The 11501-nt window shown below is 39.0% G+C and overlaps 1 protein-coding gene across 1 annotated transcript in view; it reads left to right on the forward strand.

Moving 5' to 3' along the window:
* Nucleotides 1–4399: 4399 nt before the first annotated feature.
* The window catches only part of LOC103468512 (UV excision repair protein RAD23 homolog A), a gene marked incomplete at its 3' end in the record, with an annotated part of 13144 nt that continues 6042 nt past the window's right edge, over nt 4400–11501 (forward strand). Inside the window, exons 1-5 of the mRNA XM_017306098.1 lie at nt 4400–4684; nt 6610–6771; nt 8381–8595; nt 9441–9484; nt 9620–9777. Of these exons, the coding sequence (XP_017161587.1) occupies nt 4619–4684; nt 6610–6771; nt 8381–8595; nt 9441–9484; nt 9620–9777 (645 nt within the window). The remainder of the gene's footprint in view (nt 4685–6609; nt 6772–8380; nt 8596–9440; nt 9485–9619; nt 9778–11501) is intronic.

Genomic DNA, 11501 nt, shown 5'->3' on the forward strand with positions numbered 1-11501 from the left:
AATACAGTATACTATTTTTGAAATGTTTAACTATTTTATCTATTGTAAGACAACAGCCACCAATTTCAGCAGAATTTATTGGGCGTTTATATGACAAACTAGCATGACGTCATATGTTATGCTAAGAGCATATTATGTCTGATTTGCCCTGTCTYGTGAATATTGTTCAAACACCTGCAYGTTGATGACAAAACAGATTGAAATATGAATGTTTATAAGTTTTCAAAGTTTGGGCTCTATAACCACTTCATCAATTTAAGGTAATGTTTTACATTCCCATACATTGTTAAACAAGTCCAATAAGATTCACTTTGGATTTTCACTGAGTTCACTTATCATTATGTAATTGATTTTATAATTTCCTGGAGCTGACATTTTAACTTTCCTCAAAACAGGTTTGAACTCAAATTCTGAAAAATGACACTATCTTGTATTATTGCCTCCATTGTGCAATCATATTATTTATATATTTTAGAAAATGTATCCACTAACATTGTTGCTTCTTCATTACTTACTGTTGCTGCTCCATTACAAAGTAAAACAGAACAACCAGACTCTCTTATTCCTCCATTCATTCAGTTCATCATCTTCCAGTCTTTCTCTCTAAGTCTCATATTTCTCTCTCTTTTTTCTGCTCAAACACACCTTGAATCTGAGTGGATCCAACGTCTGCTGAAGGTGAAAGCTGATTGGCTGCTGCCTCTCTGCTCTGACATGTGACTCACAGGTCAAAGCTCAACCCAGTTTCTGTTTTCAGGAAGTGAATCTCACACAGTCACTGTGACCGAGAGCAGAATCAGCTGGACAGAGAAACTTTCTCCTGTTCCATCTGTCTGGATCTACTGAAGGATCCGGTGGCTATTCCCTGTGGACACAGCTACTGTATGAAGTGTATGGCATTTTATTGAAATTCAAAGGGGAAAATGAAAYTAAATTGACCTTTAAGTTGATGCTGTTTTTATTCTCTATTCTTTAGATTTAGGTTAGAAAAATAAATGTTTATTGTTTGTTTGGCTTTCTTCAATAAAACAACTTGATTACTGAAAAACTTGAAACACTTTCTCTTAATTTTTACCACAAACTGTGAGTTTTTGGTCTAAAGTGTAGAAACATTTCCTTCAGATGCTGCAGAAGATCAGATTCAACCTGATGTTTACAGGAGCAACAATCTGACCTGAGTTAAAGTGGWTTACATTTAGCTTTAAGATCAGGTTCTGTTCCTGGTTCTGCTCCAGGAACCGGAATCAGTTGTCAGGACAACAATTTTGAAAAAGTGATTCTTTACATTGACTTGGATCACATCAAAACCTTTTTTACACCTGGAGATCATTAAGTGTAGCAGAAAACAGACACATTCACCTCCACACATCACTCACTGTGAAACATGGTAGTGGCAGCAACATGCTGTGGGGATGCTTTTCTTCACCAACAATCATCTAAACCTCTCATAGTTTTGAAAAGYCTTGATGCTTTGATGGAGTTTCAGCTTCCAGCAGGACAGAGATCCACACATCCAGCCAGAGCTCCATGAAATGGWTTAAGAGCAGCAAGAAAGAAGTCAAAGCTGCTGGACAGTTCCTTCAGTCTTTCTCTGGACTTAAAAAGGTCCAGTTCATGATCGCTATGCTAACTAGAGGAGCAAAGCAGCTTGATGAATTCAAGATGAGCACAGCAAACAAGATCTCAGAGTTATTTTAACTTATATTTTATAATAATCATTTTAAAAAATTGTAAGATGTTTTGATTAAGAAAATTACTATTCCAAATGTATCATGAATTTCTATTAATTCTTGTTACTACTATTGTTTTTTTTCCTCCCCCTAATCTGCCTTTCAGTCTTCTTAGGTCCTCTATCGCCCTCTGGTGGCAGCTCAGTCACAATGTTCCAAAGCTCCAAATAAACAAACAAATTGCTGACTCAGACAAACATCTGCAGACAAGCTGGATTTCATGACTGAGAAAAAATTAAATGTCATATTCTACTCTCCCTGACATCCTGTTACAGAGGCTTAAAAAAATTCATACCTCTTGAACTTTTTCCATATTTTGTCTCACTAAAGATTCACCATGAGCCTATTGGCTGCATCTCTGATCAGAGCTCTCCTTGTTCAGCCTGGAAGTTTAGCTGAAGTTTGACTAGGCCTTTTCTTGGTCGGCTTAATGTTGTTCCATACTCTTTCCATTTCCAGATGATGGATTGAAAAGTGAGATGTTGTATTTTTAATATTTCTCTGCTTTATTCTTCTCCAGGTCTTTCTCTCTGACCCATCTGCTGTGTTCCTTGGACTTTATGATGCTGTTTGCTCCTCGATAATCTCTGAATTTCTGAGGCATCGCAGAGCAGCTGGATTTGTTCTGAGCTTAGATTGCACAGAGATGGACTCTGTTCAGTCAATAGCAATCATCAGGCAACTTCTCAGGGCAACTGGTTGCTCTCAGAGACAAGAAGGTTGAATACTGTTGCAGATGAATCAAAAGTATTTTATAACACTTCCCGCTAAAGAAGAAGACCATGCTAGCAGCTTTAGTGGAGCAGCTGAAGAAGACTGGACTCCAAGCTTCTGCTGCTGACCACTGCTATGCTGGACCTGAAGATGTGGCCTGTGATTTCTGCACAGGAAGAAAACTGAAAGCCATCAAGTCCTGTTTATTCTGTCTGGTTTCCTACTGTAAGAATCACCTCCAACCTCAACTTGATGTCCCTAGAATGAAGAAACACAAACTGYTTGTGTTTCTTCTTTAATCTGACATTAAATGACATCAACTAAGTGATGCCGTTTTCTTCTAAATTCCTTAGATTTAGAGCAGAAAAATTGCCTRTGGTTCTGTCTCATTGGCTTTCTTCAATAAAACAACTGGATTCCTGATAAATCTGCTATTATTACAAGAAATTGTGAGATTTTTCCTGCAAAGAGCAGAAACATTTCCTTCAGATGGAAATTCTGCGGAAAATGAAAAGCCAGATTATGTTTAGTTGATTAAAGATTCAACTTTATCAAGAGCTCCTCCTGTCTGAAAGGTTACTAAGGTTTCTTGAGCTTTTGAATTTTCTWAATATCTCTTTAAGAAAACTTTGAGAAATTTACGAGAGAGGTTCAAACAGAGGAATGGGTGGATATTGAAAACATGAAAATAAATCGTTATTTACTTTTACCATGTATAAAAAGTGTCTGAAAAAGAAACTTAAGAAGAACAGGAATAATACTCAAAGATGAAAACCAAGACTTTCATATTCAGCTTAAGCTGCTTTTCCCAGTGCATTCATTAAGCATTTCAGTCCAGAATGTGGGATGCAAATATGTCCATAAACATTTCCACATCTCATTTTCCTTCAAGTCACAATTTCTGTTTTTCCTTCAAGTCACAATTTTTGCACTTTTGTAAAATTATCTGTACAATAAATTCATTACTTCATTATTATACAGCCTGTATTTTGCTTATTAGGAGGAGCATTTCTTTTTATCTGTAGAGAGAGTTTCATAACATGTAGATATCGCTCTCTGGATGAGAATGTTACTTTCTGGAGCAGTTTKTCCTCCTTTAAAGTCGACTGAATGGACCAGGAACAGACATACCCAGAAGAGGAAYTAACTTTAAGGGCCGTTATTTCTTATGTATTTACATGCGTCSAAGAAAACAGTTTTCGCAGTAAAAGTTTGTCCAATCAGAATATTGATATGTGTCTGCATATGTATACGAATAAGTGCTGCATGACCGAGATCAGTGTTTGTGCACTGAGGCTTGGAGTTCAGGCCACACATTTCTAATGTGGTTTTATCAGGCCAGCTGATTTTGTTTCTCCTGGTCTTATGTGCTCTAAGGTGGCTTTTAGGAAGAAGTGGCTTCCATCTGGACGGTCACTATGCTATKATTGGAGAAAAACATTAGCATTGACTGACCTTTTGGGTGTTTTTGTTTTTATGTGCACGAAGAAAGACTGAAACAGCTTTAGTGACTATTGGATTCCTTGTCACCTCTCTGACCAAAGACCTTCTTTAATCACCATCAGTGGATAGTTCCGTTGGTTTCCAACTTCTTTCATTTCCAAATGATGGAGACCAGAGAGCTATTCTGGTCTCCATTAGGGTTAGGGTGAATCGTTTTGGTATCCCTCCCCAGATTTATGCTTTCATACACTATGTTCCTATCAAGATACAGAAAGCTGTCTAAAATGAATACATTCAAATTATATTATATATGTAAAAAAAATGATTCACAAAAGTTTTAAAAACAACAGCCAGAAAAGATAAACCACATTAAAACTTAAAATTAAAATGACATAAAGGAYAATAAATAAATACATRAAGTTTTGTTCTACACGTGTTGTGTCTTCTCCAACTCTCCATATCGTTTCATTACTGTAGCGCTGCCTTCACAGTCCCGATTCGTAATCGCGTCGTTCTGCAACGAGATCTCGTGGCTACCAGCTCTGCCTCTCTCACTGCTCCACCAACTTGTCACCAAAGATGGCGATTTGCTGAGTGCTCATGGATACACACATTTGTCGGTTAGCTCCCATCTTACCCGAAACGCCAACTTTTAAAACAAACTAACTGCTTAGCGAAGCATCTGTTTCTCCATCGGAAGGAAATCTGACAGGACGTCAGCCGTCGCTACCATGCAGATCACGCTGAAAACACTGCAGCAGCAGACTATTCAGATTGAGATAGACCCCGAACAAACGGTGAGAGGCTATTTGCTAACTAGCGCAACTAACATTGCTAGCTGTATTACTTGTGTTTTAGTTTGCGGTGGACCATGCAGTTTTGAGTGGTTTGTATATTCGCGTAATTTCGGCAAAAGTGGGGCGTATTTACCGCACATTTGGCAGCCCTCCTTAAATTCCGAAACAACGCGACACCTCAAATGCATTACGGGCTAACTTTAGCAGGCTAATGTTGCTACCGTTAGCTTGACAGCATACCGACAAAGTCCCTCCGACGCAGCCATTAATGAGTTATTTTACATTTTAAGTTTGTCGCCTGGGTATGAGGTGGTTGTTGCTCATTTTGTACCACGACTTGAYGTAGTTTTTTACCCTGAATACCAAATACTTACAACATGAACTAGGGGGACGCTAATGCTAATGCTTATGACTCTGCCAATTATGATTAGCTGTACAGCTAGCACAGTGGGAAGCTGGCTCAGCATGCTCTCGAATGTGGGGTGTATCATGTGAGTCAAATGCTAAACGACCAGTCGGCTTCTTTACTGTGATATTWCTGAGAGTTATTCCTGTATTCGAACTTTATAGAAATGCTAAGCTGGGACTCAAAACTAAAGTTTTTATTGGGGGTAGGAAAAAAAGTCAGTCACTACTCAGTCATTTCAGAAATGTAGTTGGGCTGTTTTGAATGAGYCTTTAGCTAGCTTTTCAGTTGCTCTCGTTTGAAGAACTTTGGCACTAAGCAGAATGCCTTGTAATCAAATGCTTTTCTACTTTTTCCACATTATAATCCAGTGAGTGTAATTTTATTCAATTWTATATCATAGCCCAAGGCAAATTAGTGCATAACTGTAAAGTGGGAGGAAAATTAATTTTTTTATAGTTTTCAATTTTTTCATAAGCAAATTAGTGGAAGGTTTTTATATTTGTATTTATTCTGATACATCTATGTCAWACTTTGTGTTCAGAATAATTTATTTTAATCTCAGCATAAAGCCAGCTGTTCTGTGAAACCTTGCTAGTTTGTTRGTGAACAAACGCCATCATGCAGAACATGGAGTACATTAGCACAGATAGAGCATAAAACAATATGTTCAGCTTTGAACAACTCATAATTTGCGGTTCAATCCATCATCCAAAAATAGAAATGGTATGACACAACTGCAAATCTGCCAAGCTATGTCTGTAAACCTCAACTAACACACTAGTTGAGGAAAACGTTTATCCAAGTAGCTCATGGTAACTCTGGAGGAGCAGCAGAGATCCAAAGCTCAGTTTYATTGACCAGGTTACTAGTCTCTTTGGACTTCATGAAAAACATTGTGTGGCTCAAACTAACAATGCCCGGTTGGGACAGGGTGCAGAGGTAGAGCGGGCGCCACATGTTGGCTACTAGGCGTACAACTCAGCCAGTTATTTCCTGGCTGAATACTGAAAAATAAAGGCCATTAGAGCCTCAGAAAAATATTTTTACAAAACCTAACAACTTACCACTTTAGTGCCAATCCTCATGAGCCTTTGCTCTGCAACTTTTAGATAAGTTACTGAATTGCTTACAACTAATGTCCTAATTATTTGGCTCGTGTGCTGAAGCAAAGACACATGTGATGGGGCCAGATACATGACAGTCTGGATTTGAGATGAGATGAGGGCCGAGGTTGACTTTCCAGCACGACGGCATATTTATGTTGGAACGGCCCAGTCAAAGTCCAGACCTAAATTACAATTGAGAAGGTATTGATTGAACAGGTGTCTTACAAATGCATAAAATATTTTTTTCCCTGCAGTATCTGTTTTCTTCTACTCACACATAACCAGAATAAAACTCCATGAAAGTGTTTGAAACGTGACAGAATGAACTGCAGGTCAGATGTTCAGAGTTAACAGAAGATTTTGGATCTGTGTCTCTACGGTCATGCGTCACGTCCGCTCTCTTCCATCAGGTGAAGGCCTTGAAGGAGAAGATCGAGGCTGAACGGGGAAAGGACAACTTCCCCGTTTCTGGACAGAAGCTGATTTATGCCGGGAAAATCTTGCAAGATGACACGCCTATTAAAGACTACAAGATTGACGAGAAGAATTTTGTTGTAGTGATGGTGTCCAAGGTGAGATTAGGGATTAATTCAAGGCTGATGGTTCATTTCATGCTACTTATGATGGTTAGAAATGAACATGGATTTTCTGGACTAAAAGGCTGCTTTAGCACAGCGTTCCTGTATAATCTGAGATTATGAACTATAGCGCTAATTATTCTCCGGATTTTGATGATAATGGGTAATTGAGAAATGGCTTTTGAAACTTTTGTGGATTTTTTTTTTTTTTTAATGCAGTAGTTTTTCCACAATGAGATTTATGTTCATATTTTTATTAATCAGCTGCCAGTGCTCTTGGTTGATCCAAAATGTTGTCACCAGACAGCAGAATGGTTTCTGCCCTCCCCACAGTGCCCATGTCTCTGAATATGCTGTTCTTCTCCAGGGCACAAGTTTATGGAATATGACTGAACTCAAACATAATGGCTTCCTGGTAGCTTCACATTGATTCTTCTCAAATCCATGACAATTAATTTGTGTTTTTTCTTTCCTGCGTTTGTTTGAAACAAAACATTTAACGCTTCTGTGATCACACTCCAACACTTTTAGCGTCCACTGCTGCATCCCTCTGAGAGACTTTTTTTTTTTTTTTTTTACTTTTGACTTTTTAGACTCAGCTTTATCTCAATTTTTCTGGCCCATTTTGCCTAAAAAAAGAGCCTTTCTAATAATTATACACACATTGATATATGATGACCTATTTAGACCAAACCCTGCTTCATTACACAGATTTTGTGCTTAAGTTGAGTCATTATACCAGTTAGTATAGGCTATACAAAACAAGTTCATGACATTTTTTGCACAAAATTAATGATAATTTAGTCTTTGTTCTGCCTATTCTGATCTCCTTTCAGAATGAGCTGTTTTAGGGCATCTTGTCACTTTATATCCAAATAAGTTGCTGCTGGCCACGCCCCCCTGCCCACAGATCAGCGTTTACACTCACGTGAAAATGGATGCAAACACATTATAAAAGCGGACATCTTTGAAAAGCAGAAGCGGAGCCTCCCGCACAACCAACAGCGAGGCAGCAATTGGTTTCTGGATGGCAAGTCAACAACAAAACACTTGTCTTTTGCAGCAGCCGTTGTGCAGCAGCTTCACTAGGTGACTCGGCAATTAGGAGTATTTTTTTTTTTTTTTGAATGGCTCATTTTCAGATACCATGTAGCACCAATTTGTTTCCAAAAAACAGCTGTTTGTTTTTAAAAGCTTGGGCTGTTTTTAGAATCAACAGAAATACTAAATGGAAAGCAAAAAAAAAGGCAAAATATGAATTTTGCACAATAGTTTAATAGGTCACCTTGAATCAATGACGTTTGTCCCTGTTGGACTTAGAAAATGTTCCTTATGATGACATGGTTAAAACATCACCTGGTTGATAATTGTGTTCACAGTATAAATGTTGTAGAAATAAGTTTGTTTATTTAGGGAACCTAGAGGTAAAACTACAATTCAAACACAATAAAGGTAGAATCTGCAAACAAACATGGAAAATTGTGACAAAAGTTTTGATTTTGTTACCAGAACTGATCGCTCTCGTGWGTTAGTATATTTTCTTTTTGTTTYAATTTAGTTTTCTAATATTTTTCTCTTTTGACTGTTTTTGAATTCATGAAAGGCTAAACCTGCAGCTCCAGCCTCACCGCCAGTCTCAGAAGCCCCCAAGCCGCCTGTACAAGACTCTGGCTCCACCTCCACCCCCGCCCCGGCTACAAACCCCGCGCCGGCCCCTGCCCCGGCTCCGGCCCCGACCCCTGCAGCTGTCCCCATTTCCTCAGAGGAGGCCAAACCGGAGCCCAACACGGCAGCCACAGAACCGCAGCAGCCAGCCAGGTACAGCTGACGTGGAAGAGAAATGGGAACCATTTCACATTTCATTTCATTATTAAAAGAACTAATTCAATTTCCATGACGTTCTGAGAACGATATTGAGTCCTACCACGTTACCGTTCCACTCATGTTTGATATTAAAAGGCTGCAGGAGTTCAACTCATCTGATAAATTGGTTTGAAAAGTCTCTGGAACAAACTGGTTTATATCAGTAGTTTTCTGCTGAAGAAACTTTTATTTGTTCTCCATCTCTTTAAAAAAGAGGTGAACCAGTGTTGTGTATGTAAAGAATCTAAGAGGGAATGAATATACAGGAACAGTTTTATTTTAAGCAAATCAAAGTTGACTTTTTACCATCCACATTCAGACGGTAACTGCAGCCTGCTTTAGTTAAATATTTTCTTTAGTCTCGTTTTGTCTCTAGTCAAAAGTTGTTGTTTTTTTAAAATCTGTTGAACTGAATCTGAGCTTATAATATTTTTTTAACAAGCTTCTCATCTGTGTTTTAACCATAACCATTTTATGTGTTTTTGTTCATACAAAAAAAGCATATCTGTTTCTTTTTAAAACATTTGAATTTGCTGAATTATTTGTATTAAATGTTGAATTCTCCTCTTTCTGAATTTAGTTTAATAAAGTTTTTAAAGCGCTTTCAGACATAAAATCACAAAGCACTACGCAATAAAAAAAAATCAACTAAGTTGCACAAAGAAAAAATCAAGCATTTTAATTGCTCTTTAAAAAGAAAATCCCACTTTGTCTTGTAAGGGATAACAAAGTTAGAATACTCTTTCTGCCATTAAGCTCAACTCTTCCTCTAAAATCTAATGTGTGTTGGTGTCTTGCAGCTCCAGTGGAGTCAGTCAGGGCCTGGACGCCTCCTCAACACTCGGTAGGTACCTCACCGCTTAACGCCACGCTGCGTACAGCAGCCGCTGCCGCTCGTTCAGYCCAACAGCTTTCTGACCTCGTTATTGAAGGTATTGTCGCGCTGCTGCGTTTTTCTTTCCACATTGTCGGCCTGCAGCTGTTGCTGCTGTCAGTCGGGGGACTTTACAGGCTGCGCTGCGTTGCATGCCACTTCTATCTTTAGAGGCTGACAACAGCGAGCCCTTCCTTGTTGCGGCGTCACAGAGAGTGATGAGGGGGATTCCCGTTTCATCCTCAGACAGAGAGGGGAAGCAGGTCCGTCACGCTGCCGGCCCACATTATGCTGGGGACGACTTAACATGGAGTTTTCTGTTACACTTTCAGTGTTTCCCCCAGAAAACTTGCTAAGCCCGGTGGTTGGGGCGTCGAGGCGGTCCACCGTGTGTTTGTATTAAAAGATATTAAATTGACAGGAAATATTAAAGTATTACTGTGTAATTATATGWTACGGGAAAAGATCTCCAGTGAAATGCTATTTAAACCCACAACTAGTCTATAAACAACAAATTTGCACTTCTGTTTAATCCAAATTAAGTCAGGGGCTCCATCAGGGCTTCAAGGGACATAAACGCTAATACTTTAAAACAGACCACAGATACATAAATGTAACATTTGTTTATTGAGATTATCAATGCTGTTAAATTTTATTCAATTGTTTAGGCATAAATTCAAAGATTTTAAATTGTTTAATATTTAAATACAAGATTTTAAGGAGCTGGCAAGTTTACTTTGTAAAACTTCAAATAACAATATTCATAGTTAGATTGTTTTGTTACCATAGCAACAATCTGATGCTGTGAGTTTAATCTTAGAATTTACAAATACAATTTAGTAAACTGCAATTATAACTTATTGCTTTTTAGGCTGGCCATTTAAACAACTCCCTTCTCCCATATTTTACTAAATCTAACACAGAAGCTGTTAGAGGTGCTGATATTTTTAGGAACAAAAGGGGCCCCTAAGTCAAAATCTTCTCCAGGCCTCATTCAGCCTTGGACCGGCCCTGTAATCTGCTGCACTGCACAGAGATGCGCAACAAACGGGAGATTTAATTCAATGCTGTTAATGTGGCTTTAGTAGCTCTTCCANCCCCTAAGTCAAAATCTTCTCCAGGCCTCATTCAGCCTTGGACCGGCCCTGTAATCTGCTGCACTGCACAGAGATGCGCAACAAACGGGAGATTTAATTCAATGCTGTTAATGTGGCTTTAGTAGCTCTTCCATTTAGTGTCTGTTGAGTTTTTAATCGTCACAGAAACTATTTTGGTTGGTCGAGTTTATAGGACAGTTKGTCAGATCTCCGTGCGGCCGCGCGCATTAACTCCAAGTAGACAACGCATTTGATATGGTTTGATGCATCGTGTAACCGGAAAAATAATGCTAAAAATAATAATAAAATAATATAAAATCAGCGGGATGTGTGACTCCAAGGAGAGCACGAWAGCTCCTCACCGGGCTGAACCTGCATGATGAGGTTAGAGCTGCTCGGTATCCACAAACGCTCTGGCYAACCGGGACCACAGACATAAACTTTACAGGGAAGACAGACACAGAGCCACAAGCTGGGCTGTGTGTTGAGATGTAAACGCCCCATATAATTGTTTGTTCACAAAGATAAATCATTCTCATCACTCCACAACGCGCACCTCTGAATTCGCTACAAGTTATTCCTGCGGTTCACATTGAGCTGCGCAACCAGAGCTAACGCGACAGGTTTTAAACTCTTACCTAGAGTTCTCCAAAGGATCATAATTCCTCATAGTAAGTTGATGTAAATATCCATACAGGTCCGCCTGTGTCCAGTTTGAGTGAAAGGAGCTGCGCGCGATTCTGCTGAGGTAAAATCAGCGGCAGCGCGTGAGGCAAAGCGCAGAGGCGCCAGTGGTGTGATTGGTCCGCTGTCGGCTTTAAATGCATAAACTATAAACCTATCTATTATAAACCTGTCCTTTAGGATAAATCTGCTCTGCTAGTGAAATG

The sequence above is a fragment of the Poecilia reticulata genome, linkage group LG8, assembly GCF_000633615.1.
Source record: "Poecilia reticulata strain Guanapo linkage group LG8, Guppy_female_1.0+MT, whole genome shotgun sequence".
Classification (NCBI taxonomy): Eukaryota; Metazoa; Chordata; class Actinopteri; order Cyprinodontiformes; family Poeciliidae; genus Poecilia; species Poecilia reticulata.